Below are 25,233 nucleotides of genomic sequence, written 5' to 3' on the forward strand. Positions count from 1 at the left end.
TTATCGGTATCGTCTTTGCTTATTAGTTGCGAAAATGTTTCCTCGAGGCGCTAGTTGTCAATGCGACTGCCATTAGTTTACATCATGGTTGCCCCACGATCGTCTGCAACTGTCAACTCCGAACAATTTGCATAATGTCCCATAAAGTGAGTACGTCGAAAAAACTTTTGAGCTGCATATTATCGAATCGTATACATATTATACTATTCTCAATCGCATCGGAAAATTTAAATTCATCGGTTTTTTTTTAATTGCGATCGCGCGTTTGACATTTTTATACGGTCAAGGCTTCTCTTTGCATCAACCTCGAAATTATTGACATTTCTTATGAAGCTACGTAAATGTTGGTAGATCATTATAATAAGGCAGAATATAGATTTTTGTATTTACTGCCATTTTTAATCTCACTATGCACATCCCTCGTTAACTATAAAACGCATGACTCATTGTTTTGATGTTTTATTCGAACATCAATGCTAGCATGATGTAATAATTGTACCGCGAAACTAATGTCTAAAAATTAATGTCATTTCTACAACAATTCTTTTCATATTTTGTGTTTTACAAATATGGAAATTACAAAATAAAATACATATATATTTAAAATAAAAATCAAAATTTTTGTTTCTTAAAATGCCTAAATAAATCAAAGTCTATTAAATTATAAGATAGTTTTTCATAAGATGTTATTGCAAAAAACATTGTACTTTATCAACTTATTCTATATCTTAATCCAAGTTTTGTTATGTGTTTTTTTACTATATTAATATATAATTACTTTATTGTTTAGGGAGCTACTAAGAAAACTGAAGTTAAAGATGAAGTTAAGACACGCATGCAATCAAAATCAAAAGGTCTATCAAGCAAGGATAACAATGTGGAAACATCGAAAAAATTGGAATCTAATCTTCCAAAGAAATCTCAAACCATTGAGCGTAGAGGAGATGGAGACAGATCAAAACTATTACAGAACTCTATAACAAATAAAACACAATCAACTAGAAGTACTAGTAAACCATCTGTTGGATCTTCTCAGATTAAGACTGTCAAACAAAGTTCTTCATCCTCAACATTGAAGTCTAATCCACATAATGCTTCATCTAGTCACTTATTAACAAAAAAGAGTACAAACTCCAAGACTAGATCTGAAAATGCCATTAAATCGAGTGACGACAGTACAGTCAAGAAGAGGAAATCCAGAGAGCAAGCAGGATATTCAGAGAAAAGAGGTCTTAATACAGTATATATGTCAAAATCAATCACGAGCAAGTTAAATGTTAAATCTAATGAGAAGATTGTACCTCAAACATCGACAAACAAGGAAAAATTGCAAGATTCTTCTGTGTCTGATCAAGCTAAACGACAATTGTCATCCAAAGAGCGTAGAAAATCCAGAACATTAAGCCCTAGTGAGATAAGAATGCTACATAGTGCTGTAAAGAGACCAGAGAAAGTGAAGAAAATAGAGCAGAAAGAAGATATTACAATAGATGCAACAGATTATCCTGATGTACAAGCAGATTTAGATCAGGCAGACTATGATTATGAGGATGATTTTGAGGTAAGGAAAGAGAAAGAATTTTAATAATTTTAATAAGCTTGTTGAATTGCATGTTAACTTTAAAGAATTTGAAGATGCGAATTGAGATTCTAAAATTATGACTACTTCTTTCAGGATTATGAATCGGACTTTCAAGAATGCACAGACAGCGATAGTTCCTCGATTAGCGAAAAGTCGGATAGTAGTGGAAACACTTCTCCTTTAGAACCCATCGAATTGCGCTCTCGAGAGAAGGTATTATTCAATATTATGTGTGTGTATATATATAATTTTTATAAATATCTAATTTTTTATATAAAATATCGCAGAAGAGCACGGAAACACATGTAAAAATTGAAGAGGAACGTATGCTCGATTCGGGACACTACGATCTCGCGGAAGCGAGAAAACGAGCAGCGCGAGTAGAATCTATGCTTGTAAATCAATCCAACACGCCACCGTTACTTGAATTAAGAGAACCAGTTGGCAAGACGTTTAGGTTTGTGATAACTAAAATCAAATATCAAGACAAATGAACGAATACTTATTATCTATGAGCGTTACAACTTTATGTAGCATTTCATTGCATGTTTTTGCTAAGCCGTTCTGTTTTGAGAAAAATAAAAATGTGTCAATCAATTTAACGCATTTGCATTTATTTTTTTTAGCAACGATGACAGACCGATAGAAAGTAAATCTTTGCCGTCGTCTGCCGATGAAGGTTTCGAGGATAGTCGCTCTGGGGACTTTATTAGATCCCCGCCATTATCACAAAGACCACTTATCGAGTCTCATAAACCAAAAGAAAACCAACTTGAAGAGGTAATCCATTTTCATAAAAGAATGTATTCTATGTATAATTTATTATGTATTTTTAAATTCTGACGCATTTGTGTGCTTTTTTTGCAGAAGAAAGAAAAACCTCGAAGTAGAGGCGAGGAATTATTAGAAATGATAAAACTGGATTTTATGGAATGGTCGCTTTTAGAATGCAGCCCGATACCTTACGATGAATTTATAAGAAATTACGGAAAACTAAATACTCAACAAGTACGTATCGTTTTATATAAAACGCATTGTATCTTGATTGATGGTTTATTACATATTATATTTTTTATAGGTGTTTACTCAAACTGGCGACGATAATATGGACATCGAGATACAAACGGACGAAATACATAGTAACAATAAGTGGACGCAATTTCCCGTAACCTGTAGAAAAGAATTACGTAATAAACGAGATATAAACTTATTTAAAATGGTAAATAATTCATTCTCTGCTATTTAGAAAATTGGATATAAATCTAACAAAAAATTAATATTTAAATTTTATAATTAATTTTATAATATATAATATACTATTATATAATATTCTATAATATATAATTAAATTAAAATTTTTCATTAAACTTTGCAGGAACAAAATGGTGTCGGGAACGATTTAGACGAGTTGGATGACGCAAGTTTTCCATTGCGGCCATCGTATGACGTATTACAGTTGAACGATTTTCTTAATCGCGCGGGCGCAGTCGTGCTGTCGTTACTGGAAGAGAAGGAACACGGTGGTACCGTTTTCCAAAATGACGAAAACGGATTATCATTTAGTGATGGTTTCGTGAAACTCTCTGTACATTCAGTAACGTTTTTAGCTTCCAGACCGATTAAAATTATACACTATTCGAACGTCTCAAACAAGATTCTGCTCACTATACATGCTCCTGTAGAAGAAGTAAGTGAGAATATTATATTATTCATTATGATTGAAAATAAACTCTTTTGAAACAAATTCTTTTTTTTATAGGAGATTGAAACCGTGAGCAAACAAGATTACATTACCGATTGTTGCATCGGATGCGTGTGGAACATTTCTGAACCTTCGATGCCAAAGAAATTATTCTATTCGCAATGCCCAATTACCACTTGTTGTTTTCATTTAACGAACTGCGACATGGTGTTCGCCGGACTCGAAGATGGGTATGGCTCGAATTTTTCTTTAAGCTTTTTTATTTTTAATATTTTTTTCATAAATTTAAAAATGAAAAAATAAAAATAGATCACTGAGTCTCTGGGATCTGAAGGACGATGAAATGTGGCATCAGAAGATTACGGATAAAGCTAACGAGTTGGATTGGATGATAAGAACCCCTACTTATACGACAACAGCAATTACAGAGTTAGATGCACACACATCACAGGTTGTTGCGATACGCGTCCTATCTAAAATCGAGACTACTTCCGCTAAAGAAAGAAACAACAAATTCGTCCCTATCCAGGTTACCACTCCATCATTTATTATAGTATTAACGTTTTCCTGTAAATGTAGTTCTACTAAATCCTTGCTTGTTCTTGACGAATTTAACAGATATGTAGCTTAGACGAGGATGGTTATCTTATAATATGGAGTATTGTACATAATATGGGTATAAATATCGACGACTTGGGACTCTCTCATTGGGGTAACATAAGACTTGTAAAGAATCAGAAAATGTCTCTGATGGAAAAAGACAAAGAGATGTAAATATAATAAATATGAAAATCTGTGTCGTGGTATATATACCCAAAATTTCTAATTAAATTCGACTTTCTTTTAGAATGAATACATTTATCGATATGCATGTGGACAGCGCGAGTACAAATAATATTTATGTCGTGACTAACAGCATCGATGTTTTGCATGCTACTTGTATCGGTAACAAAACTAATCCATTAATGTACAAACCAACCGAAATAAGTGAGTCGCAGTTTTGTTATCGCATCAAATAACATCAATGATAAAATTATTAATTATTTTAATTAAATATTACAGGTGAATGCGGTAGTTCAACTTGCATCGATGTCTGTCCTTTCGATCAATCATTTTTCTGGGTAAAATTTCTGCCGTTTATAGTTTTGAAAGTTTATTTAATTCTTACCAATTTTTTTATTCTTATTTGTGATCTTTATGTTGATTAGATCGGTTGTACCGACGGAACGATTCGACTTCATTACTTAAATACGGAGAGACCGATTGTACAACTGAAAAATAAACAGTATATAGATAAAATTAAAACTTTGCAATGGTCGAAGACGAAACCGCTAACTATATACATCCTGGATAATAATTCTCGGTAAGTTCTTTTTATAAATAAAAGAAAAGAAGATTATTGATAAACAAATCAGATAATGCGATAAAGAAAAATTATAAATCCAATAGAATTCATGTATGGGACTTGAGTAAAAGTGATATCTGCCCAATACATACGTTTTCTATGCAAAAAGAGGGAAAGATAAGTAGCATACAGTTGTCCCCTTGCATGATAGATCAAGATATGATGAATCAATACTTAGTAAGTTTGAGGATTAAATAGAGTCTATACTTCAAAGAGATTTCTGTAGATTTTACATTTCAAAACATCTTTTTAGGCTCTTGGCACGGAATCTGGTAATGTAGAAGTACACAAACTGAAAAAAGGTTTCTATTATTCGAAAAAAGAAGAATTTTTGCAAGAACTGAACGTGTTCTCGCGATATGTCTCGGTTCCATAAGTAACAAATGGACTCGTGAAAGAATTATATCGAAGGGCACTAATAGAAAACAAAGATCAGTTAGAATTGCAATTATCAATACTTTCGAAGAAAGTTGAATAGATTCACGAATTTTATACTTCCAATATATACGTGCACTTACAATGCAGATAATTTAGATATTAGATATCGTTTCAATACCAGTTGAAATTAACTTACATTTTTAATTGATATTTTTAACTGAATAAGAGACAATCTTGCATATTTCGAAATTAATTATTTTACAAGACAACATGTACTAGCAATATTTTCTAATGAAATTAATTTTTTTGAATGTGTGCATTGAAGTACGTTTGAAAACTATTAGAATTTTGTACACTTTACAGAGGCTAGTTGAGTAGCGAGTGAAATTTTTGCACACGTATCTTTCTTTATCACAATTCCGTCCGGAAGAAATAAATACCGTCCAATGTAGATAAATAGTATTTATAACACATTTATATATACATTTCTTTAATATTGTATAAAAAATATATAAATATAAGAGAGGATAAATGAAATAATAAGATTGTACTGTTGATATGTATGTAATAATTTTTATATAGTCTAGACGATTTAATGTCACGTTTTTTAATTACAAGTAATTCATTATTGATGATGCTATCGGAAAAGAGTGATAATTCTAGCTATAAAAAGATAAGCTAAAAATATAGAATAAAATTTTTTTGCACTTTTGAGGAAATTTATTTAAAAAATTGGACAGTTAATAATATTTTTCATTATTTTTAAGCTTGGATAATTTCTGACACTATTTAACGTAAACATATAATTTACAAATATATTATATAAAAATATATATTTAAATTATATTCTCGCAAATATTAAAGTCTTAAAATATCAAGACTATTAAAATAAAGTTTCTTAGAAAAAATCTTATAAAATTTTAATATATATTTATATATACATATTTATATATATTTATTATAAAAATTTTATATATTTTATAATTTAAATATTTATTGATAAATTGAAATATATTTATAATTTAAATATTTATTGATCGCGCAAGCTATTAAGTTTATCAACTTACGACACTGCATATCATAAAAAATTATACAAGCTTAAGATAGAAAAAAGATATTATTAATTTCCCAATTTTTTTAATTTTATTTTCTCGAAAGTATAATTTTGTGTAGAAAAAAATCTATTCTTTTATCTAAATCTAGTCTCTTGCCGATTGTACCATCAATAACAGATAATTCTATTATATAAACCGCGATCTCTTCGCAGAAAGCATGCAATTCATTGTCAACAGTTCAATAATCGACTTAGAACGACAACAATTACACATGAAGAGACAGTTCCCAGGAAATGAGAGATCCATGTGCTCGCGGCACTGCAAATTTCTTGCTTCATGAAATTTTCTACGACTTCATCGTAATTGCGTCCTCTCAGTACCTGATGACCATGTAACTCTAAATGACGCGTGCCATCCTACAACAAAACAAAACTTTACTATTCATCTATTCCAATTTTATACTTCAGAATCTTTCAGAACGTTATTATATTTTAGTATTTTTTATTAAGAAAAAAATAAAACAACATCGACAATTTTTTTTACTTGCAAATGACACATTGTATGAAAGGTACTCTTTTACATGTCAAAACCAAATTTACCAGTATTTGATTCACACATATAATGGACGCATTGGGCAATGCTTCCTTTTGTGGAAAATTTGAGAGAGATAAGAATTTTGAAGTTGCAAAGACACATTTTACCAACATGATATGCGATTATTGTTCCTGGATCAACGAGATCTTGACCAGAATTAATTCCGAGACGCAGAAGAGAAAGAGAAGAGAAAAAAAATAATGCCGCGGGTGGATCCGGTTGTTGTTGTTCATGGAGGTGCCTGGGAAAATTCCTCGATACGCGCAAAAATTTATGCTCGACGAGGTTAAATAATTTGTTATCTATACCGAACACGAAATGTGCGAAAGTTTTATAAAATGCAAAAAAAAATCGATATTCGACAAATGGATGCAGGTGAAGAAAGCCGCTGTGATAGCGTATCGCAATCTTCTTAAGGGATGCTGTTCGTTGGACGCAGTCGAGCATGCAATTTGTCACATGGAGAGCAAAAAGTATTTTAATTGCGCGTACGGAGGCTCCTTAGATGCTAATGGGGAGGTCGTGATGGATGCTGCGATAATGACTAACGATTTACGTGCTGGTTGCGTAGGCGCCGTCCGAAATATAGCACATCCTATAACGTTAGGTCTGTTGTTTGTCAATAATTTAATTGCGAAAATTTTTGCCAATTAAATGTTTATTTCTTTTCTCTCTAAAGTAACCTGTTTAATAAATTCACATTCTTACAGCCAAACTGGTCCTGCAAAATACGGAACATGTGTTGATAGTCGAGGACGGAGCGCAAAAGTTCGCCTCGGAATCAAATCTTCCTACATTGTCATCTGGTCAGCTGATTGCAACATTTGATTCAAAGACGTTACACGAAGAAGATGATGGTAATTAATATAATATAATAAAGACAGAAATAAATGAAAGAAATAACTATATAATTACAAAATATTAATTATGAAATTGACAATGTCGAATGTAAGAAACACTGAACGATACGCGAGAGACACAACAGCTATTACAAGATGGACAGAAATTCGATACAAAAAAATGTATACCGGAATGTGTAATTGAAAGACAAAAAGGAGACGAAAAAACCTCGGAAGTCGAAATGATTCAATCAAACGAATCTTTGATGATCGAGCCTAATATTTTACAGGTTCACCAATTCATCACGTTCTTGTAGATCTATATTCATACATGCGTAAAACGTTCAAGTAAAAGTAACAAATCGAATTTTTATAAATTTTAAAATAGCTAGAGAAACTCTGTCTTTTATAGATTTATGGTTCGAAGAGCATATTAAATTTACAATTTTTTAAGTGTATATTATTAGATATATGTAAATTTAAACTTCAAAAATTCTTAAATTTAGTTACATCTAACATGGCACTTTATAAATTATAAATTTAATCTGCCCTTATTTTAAACAATTATAATTTATTTAAGAGGATTTTTCCTGCGTCTACTTTAAATATAAAATATGAAAACTAAATGAGAAAAAGAGTGTCTCTTTAAACAAGTTATAGACCTAGATCATTTTTATGCTCTGAACGTTTCATTCTAATTGCACAAAAATATATTTTCATTTTGTAATTATGCTATATGTAAGACATGATATTAGAAAGAACACTATTAGCTCGGCGCGGTCGGGGCGGTGGCGTACGACTCTAAAAAGCGTCTTGCTAGCGGGACTTCGACAGCTGGAGAAGCGGGAAAGCTGTATGGAAGTGTGAGTGCAACCGGAACGGCAATCGGTTGTGGCATTTACGTCGATCAGGGTGGCTCGGTGTCCATCTCGGGTTGCGACGAAGCTATCTATAGGTGCGCACCGGCACAGCGAATTCTACGGCGATGCGAGGCGACGTCGATCGACGAAGCGGTTTCCGCGATATTACGGGACTTTAAGAAACAGATCGACGTGGGCGTGATTGCAGTGACCGCCGAAGGAGTGCCGTTCGTGTCCTTCAAGTGCCCACACTTTCCCTGGGCGTACTGCGACAAGGGCTATGTGTATTACGGATGCGCAAGAAACGAGAAATTCTCAGAGAAGCTCGACGTCCTCGAACGTCCACTAGACTGCGTGTGCGAAGATTCCGATTAGCTAATCAAGCAGAAGATTCTACCAAACTTGAACAAAATCACAAGTTGCAGCTCCAACTCAATAGGTACATTTCCGTGTAAAATTTTCTCGATATTTCGACTTATTGTTTTGTTTAAACCTTTTAAAACATAGGAGCGAGCTTTAAAAGAGAATCAACTCCTAACAGTACGTATGTCTGACAGACGTTCAGAGAACATTCAGAGGATGTAACATATCCTCTGGATGTCCTTTGAATGTCTTCTTTCGGATATGTGTGCTGTGAAAGACAGTTTGAAGCAAAATTATCAATCTTTTTTGTGATTGCTTCAGTTTTATCTTCTTAAACTCCTAATAATAAATTACACAATTTTATATTTCCAGTATTCCATGTTTAACTTACGGGAAAAATAACGCCATAATTGCCGTCGTAAGGCCCGTACAACGAAAACGCAGGTGTCTGTCCGCTGTATGTCTTCCCAAACAGCTTATCTATTTCGAGCAGCATGGAATATATCTCCTGACGTCTTAGATCCGTGATATTCTCATGTGTTACTATCTATCAAAACAGAAGAAATACATTTACAAGCAAAATTACAAACTGAGACAAGAAAAAGGGAAAGTCTACATTCACAACAACACACGTAACATTAAGTTGCTGTTAAAAAAGAGAGAAGAACTACCGAACCAAGAGTTGTCCAAGTGAGTAAATATGGAGCTTTATGCGAGGTTTCTGCCAAGGTTGGACCTAATATCCTGTACTTGGGTTTCACATTTATATTCCTATGATCAATCTTCTCATAAGAAAAATCACCTGCGATATTATAAAAGGTACGTATTAAATATGTAACATGTAGAAATAATATAGAAAACATTATTAAACTGAAATAATCCGTGCAACTTACCGATTTTTGTCTTGCTTTCTATAACCTTGAGATTGATGAACGCAACGTCGACGACACCCGAAGTTAAATAATCGAAGGCATCTAAATCGTCGTTCGTTCGGTTCGCATCTGCAAAAAAAATCGTATCTAATTTTGATCTACTCTTTTATTCATATATGTCATCTATATAATCGTTTTTATGTGATTACACTGAATTTATTAACTTCGAAAAATAGTGTTTTATCATTCGCGCATCATCATATATCATTTGTATTGCTCTTATATATTAAATGTCGTTTTCATTGAATCGTAAAATTTAGATAAGATCTGCCACGTGTTTCTATACATATATTATGTATGTTCATATCTTTATGATCGATGCTCGTTTACGTTTAATCGCGATTGTGCCATCATATCTTCTTATACGTACTTTCTTTACATAAAGAATGCAAATTAGCTGGAAGCTCTTCGTAATGATACCAATCGAGAACACAACTGTTCGCGAAAAATTTTGCAACAGCCTGCGCATCGGAACAATCCCAATTTTTGCTCGACATGTTCCTCATGAATGTCACAAAAGCGTTCCAACCTGACAAGACATCAATAATTAAAGAATTAAAAACAATTTAACGATTGAGAATATAAAATTACATATATATATATATATATATTTTATATTTATATCATATTACATATATATGTGTTTATATATGCGTATATACATGTATGCATAAAATCGCACCGACGCTTCTGTAGCCCGTGAAGGCTGCTCTAGCATATTTGAGATCCTTTATAGTCTTAAACCGGGAATTAATTTTTACAACTGCCACGATTCTGTTCACTTCCTCTTTTACGTTAGTCATCGCGTGGACGATAGGCTTCAAACCCTTCCTACGAGAAAAGCAATCTAAAAATAAAAGGGAAAAACAATTTTTCCCTTTTTATCTATCGTATCTCTCCAATGACATGCTTTTCGCTTACATCTTAGCTTCGAGAAGGTCCTCGGGTCGCGCCATAAAGATGTCCATTACTTTGTTCTGTACGGCCTTCAAGCACGAGTCGCTATTTTGCTGGAAGCAGTTGATCATTGGTTCCACACCATAAATGATGGAGGCGTCTTTCAGCGTCTCGCATTTATACAATTCGAGATCGTTTATTACGCACCATCGCACCGTTCTTGAAGGTCGACAATCCGATTGAGCATAAGCACTCATGAAATTTGGGACTGTAATCGAGAAATGAGTCGCGTTAAAACAATACCAAGTATTTTATACCTCTTTCAATTCCCCAAATCTTAGTTAATTAAGCATTAAATTAATAATTAATTTAATAAATTCTTGATGATAGAGATCACAATCGCGTTCGGGCAGCTTATACACTTGTATTTAAAAAATGTATAATTTAAAAGATGTTAATCTGGTGTACGAGAAAAACTGATTTTATCCAAATATGTAAAACGCGCAATTTTTGCAAATGTTATTCATGACTAACGTAAAAGAGGAATGTTATTCAATATATATATATATATATATATATATATATATATATATACACGTTACATCGGGATAAATAATCGGACGGTACTTCTAGTGCGTCTACGTTGGCCGAAGTGACGTAATAATTCTCCATCAGCTGCAACAAGCTGTTTTTCCAGCAGAACGATGTGTCGACCATCGAATTCATCAAGTTGGCGATCTTCATGGCACTTTCCCTAACGAGAAGATAAATGGTTTTCAAATTTTGCGTATTTTTAAAGTATGAAAATTAAAATCAAAGAAACATAAATGACGTTGTACTTACGTTGTAGATATGATGACCTGCCACGGTTTTGATAGCCAAACGCACGGTTGATCGAATGCAAGCGGTTTTGTGGTACCGTCCGAGCACAGAAACTTGAAATCCTGTGTATCGATTGTCTCGGCCTGCATCAAGCCATGGCAGATGTTAATACCGCGTTAGAGAATCGCGCTACAATCCGTCATAAACTTCTTTTAGATCGGCATAACACGTGATCGGTTCTTCCCAATTACACAAATTTTTTTCTTTTTTTGTTAACTCGAGATCAAAAGCAATGGGATCGAATAAATGGACGATCCTTACCTTGAAATGCGCGCGAGCGTCATCCAATCTGACCCAGGCGATGTCACCCACGTTATCGGTGAGACATAATAGAGCACCCTCCCGCCCATAATATTTATCAGTATTGTAACAACTGGACGGATTTTCGCACGCAGCACAGAGATTCTTGTACCTTGATTCTGTAACACACGTACACGCGCGAAAAAAAAACGTTACTAATAATTACACTTTCCACAGTTTATTAATATATGAATTTTTGTATTTCTAGAATTACATACGTACTCAATTGATAATCAAATATCGCATCCGACGACCATGGACCAGCGATGCAAGCCACTTCAAAGAATTTGGACAAAGCGTGCATTCTGTTCTCGAATAGTGTCATATTGAAATTGCATTCTTTGGGAATTATCAAATTTTCGAGATACTGAAATATACGAGGGATTGATAATATGTCAGGTAAGGGCAACAATTTAATTTTAATGTGCTTATGTAGAAAGAAAGGCTCGCTAACCGTTGAAAAAACTGTAGACCAGTCGTTGACAGTGTTAAAGCCAGGATGACATAATCGCTTGCCTTTAATGTCCCATGTGCGTTGTACACTTTTATGCGCTATGGCCACTATTTTAAAACGCTCCGGTTCTGAAAAAAACGTGTCTTAAGAGATTGCTATAATTTTAAACGATAGACTCTTAGCAAGTTTTTAAATCAAATTATATGTATATAAGAATATATTATTTTTAATATTTAAAACAGGGATTAATTTTGATAAATTAATATATATATATTTATCAAAATTAATCCCTGTTTTAAATATTAAAAAAAAAGATATTCTTTAAATATATTAAATAATCCAAAGTATGAATATTAAAATAATCCAAAGAATAAATGATAATCTGAGTAATAATTTATTTTGGAACTTAGTTATAAAACGTACTGAAAAATTGTTCGACATTTTTGTTGAGGAAAAAAATTTGTAAAAATAAAATATTGTTCATTCCATATACATTTTTATCTTAATTACCGTATTGGATGAGTTTTAATTCATTTGTGACTAGAACGTTGTATAAGTAAGAGTTTTTTATTGCTACAAGTTCTTCTGGCTCCACTACAGTGAAATCGACCTCACCTTCGATTATGCGACGTAAACAGCTGAACCTAAATTACAATTATTTTTATATAATAAGTCTGCTTGAAATGAAAAAAGGAAAATTAATCGAGCTGTGCAATCGGTTTTCTTAAAAAAGTCATATCTTCGTAGAAATCTATAAGAAAGACTCTCATATTTCTCTCAAAATACTCTTCATAATGTTATATATAATATGTGTTCATATATTATATTATTATTATATATAATATAATATTATAATTATCTTTTAACTGAAAAAAAATTTGGAAACAATTATCATCATGATAAGTAAAGAAAAGAAAATATAACGGAGATATGGCTTCTTAAAAAAGAAAACTTTCAAGTATTGACTAAAATTTCAAAACTTTCATATTATCTACGTGATACTTGCCTATCGGGTTCTATAATACATTGTATTGGACTTTCAACCAATTTCGGACAAAGTAAAGCAATTCTTTTTGAAGTATGCTCGCTTTTTACTATGCATAGTCTCCCTAAAACATATTACATATTATTTACTCTCATTTATCGAAATAATTGAGAATTATTTTCAATTTCTTGATATTTGTACGTATGCTTTTTTATGAGTTGACATCTTTTTGTACAATTTTATTAATATATACTACAATATTATAAAAACTGTTAAAAGATTTTCCTCAAAAAAAAATATTTTTCTTTGCGATTGTGCCTCGTGAAAAGAAGAAGAACGCGGAAAGCATCAACTAATAGTTGACCGTATTTACAAGCTTCCAACTTCCTTTTATAATGAAACGATAACTTGCGTGATGCAATTAGCAATTTTACAGTTTACAGTTTGCAGTTTAACAGTTAACAGAGGAACTGGCAATATTCTTTTCGTGACACAATCTCATTATTACTTTACTATGACTAAATAATTTTTTCTCACATAATATTTCGTGGAAACGCGATATATTTTTCTTTACATACAAAAGCGTCGATAAAAAATATTTAAAACATTTTTTATAATAAATATTATAGTCTAATGAAAATAATATCATTACGATTTTAATTTTACTTACATTTTCTCTCAATATTGACAGATCCGTGGATATTTACAAAGATGAATGTGAAAATAAGCCAGTGAAACATACGGAAAGCTATGCTCGACCTTGGATTTGTCGCCATCCCTTTTGAAAATAAATATCCTTTTTTTACATAATTCTCTAAACAGCGAGTTTTCTAATGAACGAATCTATGATTCGCGATTCATTTAACACTGCTTTTATATAAAGGCTAATCATATAGTGTAATCAAGTTATATTATGATAAACTTATCACTGACAATGAGTTATATTTTCACTCGGGCCAGCATGCATGCAATATCGAACTTACTTGTGTATATTAGAAATGTCACATATAAGTAATTTTAACAAATTATTATTCTATAGACGTAAAAATAATTTTATCTCTTAAAAAAACTTAATATTCTTTTATATATTAATATAATTATATATTTAAAAGATATTTAAAAAAAAGTGTTTCTAAATAATAAATTTTCAGCAATATTTGTATATTTGTTGCTATTATTCACATTATCTAATTGATTTTACAACTAATATTATATTTTAAGCAATTTTTAATTCAAAACATTGCAACTGTCCTTTTTTAAAGAAGATAGATAGATTCGTGTTGTGAGACACTCTTATTTATATTCTTTTCCTCATTGTAAAATCAAACTATTAATATTGCAATTATTATTTAAAAAAATATTAATTTTTTAATAATAAGATCTACAAAACAAGTAAGAATAATAACATGATTTTCGATATAAGAGCACGCACTGCTGACGCCGAATATAATACGTAGTATACTTTCGCTTTTTAACCTTGAGACTTTTTGCTGACAGAGAATACCTCTATTATATAAAACTGTTAGTCGAATCGATCCAAATTTTACTAAATATACGCAAGTCGCAGTCTGTTATAATTCAAATTTCAAACCGAATGTTCACTTCATTAGTTTCACTCCACGTGTATTTATATCGTATACACTATAAACATTTCTAAGCTTCTGAAAATATATTCCTCGACAAATTCTTAAACTGTTGAATATTTAAATTGTTCAAAACAATTCTTAAAGTAGCTTGAAACTTCTAAAAATATATCATAAGATGTTCGGTTTTGTAAAAGCGATTCTTTCTGAAGAATATTTCAATAATCTCTAAAAACTCACCTTTAAAAAAAGGTAAAAAAAGGCGACCAGTTAAGGGCACGCCATTAACAAAAATTATCCATTGCAAACCCATGTAGAATCCTATCCTATTGCAAACCCATGTAGAATCCTATAAAAAATTAATCATTGCAAACCCATGTAGAATCCTAGGCAAAATTAACTATTGCAAACTCATGTAGAATTGTATTAAAAATGATCCATTGCAAACTTATGTAGAATCCTACATTGCAAACCCATGTACAATAGAATTGTATGAAAAATTATCGATTATAAATTCATGTACAATTGTAACAAAAGTAATGAAATAAAAAAAAAATTGCGCCAAGTGAAAGTAGAAACTTGTACCAGTGGAAAACTAAAGTTGCAGACATATATAGAGTCGTATAATGAATCAGTAAAAATTTAAATTTGCAAATGTAGAATCGTACCATAAAAAAACTTATCTTTTAAAAAAAAAGATAAACAAGATGCCAAGTCCATGCGCCATGTAAAAAAGAAATAAAAAAATTTTAGTTAAAAAAACTGGGCGCGCTACTAAGTTTCAAAATTACAATGCACCTTAAAGTAACATTAATTAATTTAAACACAAAACATATTTTAACTGTAATGAGTTTAAAAGTAACAATTTAATTTTAATATTGTTAGAATATTATTTAGCAGCGCTCCCAGTTTTTTTAACTAAAATTTTTTTATTTCTTTTTTACATGGCGCATGGACTTGGCATCTTGTTTATCTTTTTTTTTAAAAGATAAGTTTTTTTATGGTACGATTCTACATTTGCAAATTTAAATTTTTACTGATTCATTATACGACTCTATATATGTCTGCAACTTTAATTTTCCACTGGTACAAGTTTCTACTTTCACTTGGCGCAATTTTTTTTTTATTTCATTACTTTTGTTACGATTGTACATGAATTTATAATCGATAATTTTTCATACAATTCTATTGTACATGGGTTTGCAATGTAGGATTCTACATAAGTTTGCAATGGATCATTTTTAATACAATTCTACATGAGTTTGCAATGGTTAATTTTGCCTAGGATTCTACATGGGTTTGCAATGATTAATTTTTTATAGGATTCTACATGGGTTTGCAATAGGATAGGATTCTACATGGGTTTGCAATGGATAATTTTTGTTAATGGCGTGCCCTTAACTGGTCGCCTTTTTTTACCTTTTTTTAAAGGTGAGTTTTTAGAGATTATATCATTCATTTTTGTATATTTTTATGACCGAAATAGAACAATTATTAAACATGTTTATCTAAACTTCTTTGCTTAAAATGATGTGTACAATCATATCCTAGAATCCTGATCATTCCTCCTAAAGCACCCTATTTATATAAATTTACCCATATGTGTGTGTGTGTGTGTGTGTACTAATGTCGAGCATTTTTTATACATTTTCTATTAAATTTAGATAAAAGTTGCAGGATTTCGAAAAAGAAAAAGTTGACACAGACTTTTTCCTAAACGGCGATTTTCAAGGTTATTTAAAGGTCACTTATATTTTCAAAATAGAATTACCTTAATTTTTCTCATATAAATCGATTCCTCGCAATATTTACTATAAAAAGTTGTAAAGGTATAATTTTTACATAATCTTACATAAACTTCGAAATATTACAAATATTTTATTCTATGAAATATTTCAGTTTATGTAAAATTATGTTAACTATCTTTTAAATTATTCACTTTTAGCCATCTTACCCTTACAACCTTTTATAGTGAATATTGCAACAAATTGGTTTATATATATAATATATATATAACATCAGTTATTATTAATTGATGTTTACATTTATTTTTAGACTTACTAGAGCTCTAATGCTCCACATTTTTTGCAAAAACTGTTTATTCTACAGATTTCAAATATGCTTTTAAATGATGATTGAATATTTCCTTTTTTTAATTATTTTTATTATTATTTTTCAATCTCAATCAACTTTTATAACTTTATGCCAGCACGATACAAATACATGTGTCTTTATTTTTTTTATTATTTTCATTATTATTTTTCAATCTCAATCAACTTCTATAACCTTATGCCAGCAGGATACAAATACATGTATGTCTTTATTATTGTATCAACTCTTGTCTTTTCCATGTAACCATGTCTTCATAGTTTGAATTATCCCTTCATCTTCTCAATCTTTCGCAGAGATTTAATTAATTAAATACACTTCACACGAAATAAAGTTTGCTGGAAGATATACAGCAAACGATAACTGTAAAAACATGATTACGTGGAAAGAACAAGAGTTGGTACAGTAAAGGCAAGTAAGTAAGTACATGTAATGTATCGTATTGGCATAACGCTATATCCGCGGAGCAGATAATGTGGCTGTAGAGGTAGTCTGCAGTGCAGCTAATGTGGACGTAGATGTTGATTGAGATAATTGTCTAATATAAAATAGAATTTAAAAATTTAGTTTAAAAAGCTGTTGCATATATAAATAAAGTTTATTTTTTCTAAATTTGGAATATGTTTAATTAATTAATGTTTTAAGTTTATGTTTAATAAATTTTTTAAGTCTGTATTCAATAATTTTATTCATTTGATAAATACATGTATGTCTTTATTTTGATATGTTTAATATAATTAGAAATTCATTATTAATTAGATATGTAAACTATAAATTCATATATAATATTTGAAAATATATGTGAATATTTAAATTTTTATCTTCTCCTTCCTCTCCTTCAATCTCTTTAATATCAATATGTGTATGTGTGTACACGCGCGCACATTTGTACGTATTTATTTAATTATTGGATAGTTGAGAGTACTTAATTGATAAAAAATTATGACAATAATAATCCTTGTTTTTTTTTCTTATTATTTACTCAGATTTTTTTGTCTATCTTATAAGATAAACACTTTAGAGATTGAATATTTCAAGTAAACTAATTGTAAGTAAATTTCACATTAATGCATATAGATGTTTAATCATGAATGTACTGAATAAGTACACAAGACGAACAGTGAGTGAGTGAGTGAGAATGAGAGAGTGTGTGTGTGTGTGTGTGAGAGAGAGAGAGAGAGAGAGAGAGTTAGCCAACATAACCCCGCACGCTGCCGATCATGAATGTACTAAATAAGTACACAAGACGAACAGTGAGTGAGTGAGTGAGAATGAGAGAGTGTGTGTGTGTGTGCGTGTGCGTGTGAGAAAGAGAGAGAGAGAGAGAGAGAGAGAGAGAGTTAGCCAACATAACCCCGCACGCTGCCGATATGGCGGAGCGCCACTATCGCCATCTGTTGTAAAACGTGCGAGATGGACAAAATTACCACTACATGCATCTTGCATGTGTTGTGTACGTGTGATATATGTGTGCGCATGTGTTGTATACGTGTGAATACGTGTAGCACGATACTACTATGTATGCGTGGTCGATGATGATAATGATGATGATAATGATGACGGGGACGTTTCTTAATAGAAATTTTTCATATTTCGACTTTGCATTTATATATCTCTGCTTACAAATCACGTAGAGCAGAAATAAAGACACTTTTATTATATAATTCGAACTCAATCTATCGATTAAGTCTAGTATAAACTCGATTGCTTCAGCCATTATTGAGGATTCGAAATATTATAAAGACTCAAATGTCCGACTCGCGTTAAGATACACGGTGTCTCCGCTACGCCCTTAACTGGTCGCGAGACACTACCGTGTCTCTTGATTCGAAGAGCCGATTCCAATTTTTCATCATTGCATACCTTAACTCTATATCGAGATTCTCATCATACATGCGGTAGGCTGCGATTTTTCACTTGTCTTGTTCGTTCTTGTGTCCAGATGCGTTCAGCTAAGAATATGTCTGTAGAAGATGATCGGACTTTGAGAATATATCATCCAACACAATCAAGCATGTGTAGACAAAAAACTTACACTGAACTTAAAAATCTGCAACGTATGTTAACGAAAAGACGAGTGACGACCGATCGAAATCTTCCGACTGTCCGGCGACTTGGATCGCACACAGCTGATGCTCCTTACTGCTGATCCGACCGATTTCGTCCAATATTTGCGTGTGTGTGTGGATGTAGGAAACTGGAATCACATTAAATCTGGTGGGAGAGAGAGATTGAAATGGGGAGACTTCTGTATAATGTACGTTGCATATTATGTTGCGAAAATTACATTGCTCGTGAGAGATAGAACGATGTTTAATAGGAAATACTTTAAAGAGTTTATATCTAGATGATTTTTTTTTATTTATATAATTCTGAAAGATTATAAAAATGTTTGTTTTTATAATTGCTGTGTTTGATCTTCGATTTTCGCAATCTTTAAAAATACAGATTTAAAACACATGTTACCTTTTATTGTTAGATGAACGAGTGCGTGTTATTATTTAGTATTTCGCTATCGCATTGTCAAAGAACGATGAAGAATTAACTTCGAATGAATTGATTTATCACTCAAGAGATAATTAAAACTTTGAATATACTGTGCTGATGGATATCTGAAATCATAAGAAAAAAATTAAAAAAACAGAAGTGTTAAAAGCAGAAAAATGTTAAAAAGAGAAAAGTTTCTTGGCAAAGAAAATGTATTTACATGTTTTTCTTGCCATAATCGATTCATTTATAATTGATAAAATATATAATTTATATGCCTGTGTTTTACTTTCGTATATCTTTTGGAGATAAGACTACTTATTTATCTCAATTTTTTGATAGGAATAAAACTAATTTATATGCACATATATGATTTATACTATTCATTAGTAATATCGGGAATTAATCTCATTTGAAAACCCATAAATTTTATTTTCTCGTATACATGAGATTAACAATACGCATACATACTTTTAAATTAATTGAAAAGAGCTTATATACAAAAAAGCCTTTTAAATCTATATTTTTACAAATATAAGATATATATTAAAATTAAAGAGAAAATAGATATATTTTAATAATCTATTAGAAATATATAAATTGTTCTCGCTTTTTTCTATTTGCATTTAAATAATAATATAAATTAATTGTGAATATTATCAAATCAACAGGCATATGTATTTATATGTATAACGCAAAACTGAGAGATTATGACAATTATTACTGATGAGTCACGATAATTAGCAGCGAGATAAGATTTCATTATTGTCCTTGAATCTGGAATTAACTTCTGTATTCTCATGTTAAATGTACTTTATTTGTAAAAGAGAATAATATCGTAAATCGTAAAATTTCTTGGAAAAATTAAAATTTATGATTAGGAAGATACAATCATATGACAATATATTATGCGTTGTTAAAGAGTTAAAACAACTTCTCCATTCAGAATATATTCGTATACATCAAGAACATTAATTATTATCTAAGCGTTTTTCAGCACTAATTATCATAAAGATAAAAGTAAATATTCAACAGATGAGGAGAGTCGGAAATTCCTACCTTGTAAAAACAATCAAACGCATATATATAATGAGAAAACATCAAAGATCTTTGAATAGCTAAGAGAAAAATATATATGTATATGATATAAGTATAGCATGTCTTATATTAAAATTTTAATTACATGACTTTCGAGAGAGATACTATGCAAGATAAATTTATAATTTCTATTTCTATCAATGAGATAACTTGTGTCGTTATCACGTTCTCGAAGATAATGATACTGCAGCTGTCAACTGATACAAGGTATACACACATATATTTCAGTTACGAGCAAGCGTCTTGCTCAGGCGCAGCTCCTTTTATACATTATGTAAATCGAAAATGCTATGTCAGTTTATTATTCAAGTGTACTATTTATCGAGATAAAACAATAATATTTTATGTAATGATTGTTACATTTTTAATATTTGGTAAAATTTCGAAATCAAACTTTGCATTGTCGTTAAATAATATACACACATATATATATATATATATATATATACATATATATATATATATATATATGTATATATAAAATTACGTAATCTTGTTCTCGTAAAAGCAATTGAAAAAATTTGCATACAATGCATCCAATATTCAGACGCGAGAAATATGTCGATTAAAAAAGTAGTCTAATAAAAATTGTGATATTTACAACTTTTATATTATATTGAAGCATATATATCAGAAAAATCTACCTATTTGAGAAACTGCTCTTTTCTGCTCTTGTTTTATCCCGCCGAAGGATGAATGCACGCATATGCGTATCATTTTTACGTGCAGAAAGTGCGTAAAGTGTAGTTCAGATAGTGACAGATATATTAAAGTATGTATTTTCGATCCAAACGCACACATATTCTCCGACATAATAGCTCCGTATCATTGACAGCATGCTACTCATCAAGCGATTAAGAGGCATGAAAAATGAACGGGGGCAAACTTCTTGCGCTGAATATATGCAAGCAAACACGGCGATAATGTATTATATTGAGTGACAAGCAGCTCTTTCTCTCTCTCTCTCTCTCTCTCTCTCTTCGACTGGAGACTAATATTTGAGTGACGATCTCACAAGAGAGTGACGAGAAACGAACGTGTGCTTATAAAGTATTTCTTTCGAATAGAAACGTCGAATCGTGCGTAAAACGTGTGTGTCGATGTTTGACAACAAACAGCTGATCGCAGTCAGGCGCGGCGCCATTTTGGATGAAGTGTTTGAAGTTTGTAGAAAATTGAAGTTCGACCTTTTCGATATACTGTGATTTATCGCGCATAAATGGCGATGATTCAAATTCAAATGCATACGTGATATTAAATATATAATTCTCACGGAAATATCAAATATGTTTGTAATATTCTGCTTCATCGTATGTAATATATTTGTAGAAAATTCTACATGAGATTTTATTTTACAGGTAATGTTTTTCAATGTAATTCGAATTTGACCTCGCCAGATTGTAAATAAATATGATTGCATTGTAACTTTAGTATCTTCCTTAATATATATATAGAAATATATTTAAAGTACGAGAGAGTGCAAAATCTTTTGGACATATATCAGATTTTATTCGAATATCATGAAGATCAATTATAGGCAATTGCCTGTAAAGGCGCACTATTTCTTTTTTATGGCAGGTAAATAATTATTTAAATATATAATATATATATATATATATATATATATATATATATTTCTATAAGAATTTTTATTTAATTTGAAAAACTTTTATATATATAATATATATATATATATATATATATATATATATATATATATATTCTTCATATTATATAAAATATAAAGAGACATGCATTTATAATATGAATAAATTATATAAATACATAATATAAATTTAATATATAAAATAAAATCTTTAAAAAAATATATGTATAAATTAACTTACATGAAAATATATATACTATATTTAAAATATATAATATTTATGTCTTTATGTGTATGTATTATTGACAATCTTTAAAATATTGAAAATTAATTATTAATAGTTGAATCAATTATCATTAGCTATCTATATATGTATATTGCAAAAAGATAATGATAATTATTTTTTTATTTTCGCTATGGGTCCTATTTTACCTTTTCTTCCAGTTTATGGCAAACAACTGGGTGTTTCACCATTAATTATGGGCAGTATAACTGCAATTTTACCTCTGCTATTTCTGATCGCAAAACCAGCATTCGGCTTTGTTGTAGACTATTTTTACGCCTGGAGAAAATTAATATTTATAGCATTGCTTGCTGTAACAAGTGGCTGTTACATTTTGATGTACTTTTTACCAGTATTGCCGGGTCCGATGCTACCAGATCATCAGTTTCAAAACATCTCGTGCGCATCCTTGCCATTTTGCGATATAGATTATGTAAGTTTTTATATTTACAATATTTTTTTATTAATAATGCAATAATATTAAAATTCCTATGTGTGAAATATTACTTATTAAAAAAAAATTTATCTACATTTATAAATTTATTTTTATATAAATCTAAACATATTTTAAATATTTTTAACTTAAACGTTTCAAAGTATTATTTCTTATTTATTTAAGCATGCTTCAGCAATCATATCATGTAACGGTACAAAAGATACCATGTGCTATTGGACATGCAAGGATACAAATTTTTCCACGCAAGTATCTTTTTATGCAGTTAGAGGAGAAGCATTTATCTCACCGGATACTACATGCCTATTAAATGTCAATGAAACGTCACCGTGCCAAGAAAATATATCAAATAATTGCAATGTTACCTGTGATAATTTCGAGGATACTCGTTGTCTATATACTTCTATTACTTTCTGGGGATTTGTCCTTTTAATGTCTCTTGGCAATATTGGTTTTAATGTTTCCAATTGTATAAGCGATGCAGTTTGCTTTGACATATTGGGTAAGTGTTTTTATAGTATATTTCAATAAGACAAAATATAAAAGTATTATTTGCATGTAATTTGCAATTAACTGTACAATTTTATATATTAATATCACGAAAAGAAGGAAGAATATTCACTAAAGTTATGTGCTCTCAGGTGAAGGTGGACAAATGGGATATGGTAGGCAACGAGTATGGGGTACGGTCGGTTTTGGAATTGCAGCATTTCTAGCTGGCTACACAGTGGACTTGTGGTCGCAAGGAGAAATCTATAAGACTTATACGCCAGCGTTTCTTCTTGTGCTTGCATTTACTTCTGCTGATTTAATCTGCTGTAGAAAATTGGAGGTAATTATTATTATTCTATAGGTATTATAAATTGAGAAGAGAATAAATAGAAAAAAAGAAACAATAGAGAAAAAGAAAAAGAATTTCATTCATATTATATTAATTTCATGTCTCCTCATTGTATATTTTTGTTACAGCTGCCACTCATGTCAAGTTCGACAAGTATATTGAAGGATGTATGTGCGCTTTTGAAATTGAAACCTATCGTTATATTTTTGTGTTTTGCTACCCTCGCCGGTATTCTTGATAGCTTCATGATTTACTTTTTATTTTGGTAAAATTCTATTTTTATCAATATGTTTCATTATATTTTTGTCCATTTTCCTGTTATTTAATAGAAATATAAATAGAATTATATTATACTATTTAATTTTTTTTATTACTAGGTATTTAGAAGATCTTGCTATGGCAACTGGTTATATGGGTGAAATTAAATTAATAGAGGGATTAACTGTAGCTGCAGAAACTCTCGGTGGCGAGATAATATTCTTCTCATTATCTGGTAATGTAAAAAATATTTTTGTATCATAATTTTTGTATCAACATTTTGTACGCTACATAAATGACAATTGTATAATTGTACATATTTTACGTTCTATAAATATAAATCTAATATAAAATTTCTTCTTTTGTCAGGTAAAATATTGAAGAAATTTGGATATGGTTACACCTTTACATTCTGCTTTGTATGCTACGCATTGCGTCTAGGATTAATATCTCTTGTACCAACACCATGGTGGGTGCTTCCAGTGGAATTTTTCATGCAGGGACCAACATACGCGCTCTGCTACACGACAATAGTAGCATATGCGAGCACGATTTCACCACCCGGTACATCAGCCACAGTTCAAGGAATTGTGGCAGGGATGGACGATGGTTTCGGTAAGAATTTATTATTCAATTATACCAAGAATTGTTTTATAACGCAAATTTTTTTGTGATAGTATGAATTTATATTTTGGCAGTTCTAGTAAAAATTCTTGAAATGTTTTATATTCTTTCAGGATTTGCGGTTGGTAGTTTAATAGGAGGTATCTTGTACAAGAAAGTTGGTGGTGCAATCACTTTAAGAATATTTTCAGCGCTTGCAGCATTTTCTGCATTAATGTATCTCATTCTTCACAATATGTACTTAAAACATAATACACCAGGTAAAGATATGCGATTCATAAATAATTTGTAAATCGCCAAAATGTGTTCAAAATATTGTAAAAAAGTGATCTTTTATTGCAGACACACGAAATAATGTTGAATGGAGAAAGCCTGATGATGCACAAAGACATTGTGATGTAGCAGAAACGTAATTTTTTTATACAATTTTTTATAAATTTTCTAAATATAAAAAATAAGAAAAACATTATTTTCTTACATATATATATATATATATATTTTTTTTTTTTTTTTTTAAGAAATACATATCTCAAGTTAAGATACTTAACGCAAGAGATTAGAGATATTATTAAAATGTGAAAATAAAATTAGAAAATTGATTATGTAATAAATTTTATTTTTTACTCAATTAATGACATTATCAATGAATATACTTAACTCGA

General features: G+C 30.7%; 3 protein-coding genes and 1 long non-coding RNA gene across 15 annotated transcripts; 3 read left to right on the plus strand and 1 right to left on the minus strand.

The window, feature by feature from the left end:
- Nucleotides 1–38: 38 nt before the first annotated feature.
- Nucleotides 39–7,732, plus strand: LOC114943464 (cytoplasmic dynein 2 intermediate chain 1). Of its 2 annotated transcripts, XM_085489107.1 has the most exons (16): nt 39–146; nt 791–1,561; nt 1,676–1,795; nt 1,870–2,039; nt 2,209–2,362; nt 2,450–2,590; nt 2,661–2,801; nt 2,958–3,269; nt 3,342–3,514; nt 3,594–3,813; nt 3,903–4,054; nt 4,132–4,271; nt 4,347–4,405; nt 4,493–4,647; nt 4,734–4,866; nt 4,943–5,678. In XM_085489107.1, the coding sequence occupies exons 1-16, from the start codon at nt 135–137 to the stop codon at nt 5,063–5,065; spliced, it is 2,976 nt and encodes a 991-aa protein (XP_085345233.1). In that variant the 5' UTR covers nt 39–134; the 3' UTR covers nt 5,066–5,678. The 2 variants fall into 2 exon arrangements, with proteins under 2 accessions (XP_085345233.1, XP_085345232.1); XM_085489106.1 differs by lacking the exons at nt 4,734–4,866; nt 4,943–5,678 and adding an exon at nt 7,427–7,732 and having other exon boundaries at nt 79–146.
- On the minus strand, nt 6,074–21,646 carry Tsf3 (Transferrin 3). 4 transcript variants are annotated; one of them, XM_085489108.1, is made up of 19 exons: nt 21,150–21,646; nt 19,387–19,532; nt 18,956–19,117; nt 18,784–18,884; nt 13,899–14,006; nt 13,250–13,352; nt 12,754–12,887; nt 12,244–12,371; nt 12,012–12,156; nt 11,751–11,908; nt 11,451–11,572; nt 11,210–11,361; nt 10,632–10,875; nt 10,393–10,541; nt 10,081–10,239; nt 9,672–9,779; nt 9,450–9,580; nt 9,170–9,325; nt 6,074–6,538 (listed from the first exon to the last, which is right to left on the minus strand). In XM_085489108.1, the coding sequence occupies exons 5-19, from the start codon at nt 14,002–14,004 to the stop codon at nt 6,353–6,355; spliced, it is 2,181 nt and encodes a 726-aa protein (XP_085345234.1). In that variant the 5' UTR covers nt 14,005–14,006; nt 18,784–18,884; nt 18,956–19,117; nt 19,387–19,532; nt 21,150–21,646; the 3' UTR covers nt 6,074–6,352. The 4 variants fall into 4 exon arrangements, with proteins under 4 accessions (XP_085345234.1, XP_085345235.1, XP_085345236.1 ...); XM_085489109.1 differs by having other exon boundaries at nt 18,956–19,134; XM_085489110.1 differs by lacking the exon at nt 19,387–19,532.
- LOC114943467 (uncharacterized) lies at nt 7,868–14,276 on the plus strand. The gene is made up of 3 exons (XR_014926230.1): nt 7,868–9,597; nt 11,998–12,188; nt 13,920–14,276. It is a non-coding gene; the product is annotated as an uncharacterized LOC114943467 (long non-coding RNA).
- LOC114943465 (major facilitator superfamily domain-containing protein 6) lies at nt 20,719–25,199 on the plus strand. Of its 8 annotated transcripts, none has more exons than XM_085489117.1 (11): nt 20,719–20,851; nt 21,128–21,863; nt 21,960–22,082; nt 22,525–22,827; nt 23,014–23,350; nt 23,490–23,680; nt 23,818–23,954; nt 24,067–24,182; nt 24,317–24,562; nt 24,685–24,831; nt 24,914–25,199. In XM_085489117.1, exons 3-11 carry the CDS (start codon nt 22,026–22,028, stop codon nt 24,982–24,984), a joined length of 1,605 nt encoding a protein of 534 aa, XP_085345243.1. In that variant the 5' UTR covers nt 20,719–20,851; nt 21,128–21,863; nt 21,960–22,025; the 3' UTR covers nt 24,985–25,199. The 8 variants fall into 8 exon arrangements, with proteins under 8 accessions (XP_085345243.1, XP_085345240.1, XP_085345244.1 ...); XM_085489114.1 differs by having other exon boundaries at nt 21,128–21,793; nt 21,864–22,082; XM_085489118.1 differs by having other exon boundaries at nt 21,128–21,668; nt 21,864–22,082.
- The last annotated feature ends 34 nt before the right edge of the window (nt 25,200–25,233 follow it).

The sequence above is a fragment of the Nylanderia fulva genome, unplaced genomic scaffold, assembly GCF_048542155.1.
Source record: "Nylanderia fulva isolate GAGA-0341 unplaced genomic scaffold, ASM4854215v1 Scaffold8, whole genome shotgun sequence".
Classification (NCBI taxonomy): domain Eukaryota; kingdom Metazoa; phylum Arthropoda; class Insecta; order Hymenoptera; family Formicidae; genus Nylanderia; species Nylanderia fulva.

Bases quoted from the DNA above. Each gene is read 5' to 3' on its own strand.
- LOC114943464 (XM_085489107.1), top strand. The intron at 2,591-2,660 runs GTACGTATCGTT...TATTTTTTATAG, and splicing joins GAAAACTAAATACTCAACAA to GTGTTTACTCAAACTGGCGA. The intron at 4,648-4,733 runs GTAAGTTCTTTT...TAAATCCAATAG, and splicing joins ATCCTGGATAATAATTCTCG to AATTCATGTATGGGACTTGA.
- Tsf3 (XM_085489110.1), bottom strand. From the start codon at position 14,004: ATGGCGACAAATCCAAGGTCGAGCATAGCTTTCCGTATGTTTCACTGG. The intron at 9,581-9,671 runs GTAAGTTGCACG...ATAATATCGCAG, and splicing joins AGAAAGCAAGACAAAAATCG to GTGATTTTTCTTATGAGAAG. The intron at 6,539-9,169 runs GTAAGTTAAACA...GTTTTGTTGTAG, and splicing joins ATTATGGCGTTATTTTTCCC to GATGGCACGCGTCATTTAGA.
- LOC114943465 (XM_085489113.1), top strand. From the start codon at position 22,026: ATGAAGATCAATTATAGGCAATTGCCTGTAAAGGCGCACTATTTCTTT. The intron at 22,083-22,524 runs GGTAAATAATTA...TTTTTTATTTTC, and splicing joins ACTATTTCTTTTTTATGGCA to GCTATGGGTCCTATTTTACC. The intron at 23,955-24,066 runs GTAAAATTCTAT...TTTTATTACTAG, and splicing joins ATGATTTACTTTTTATTTTG to GTATTTAGAAGATCTTGCTA.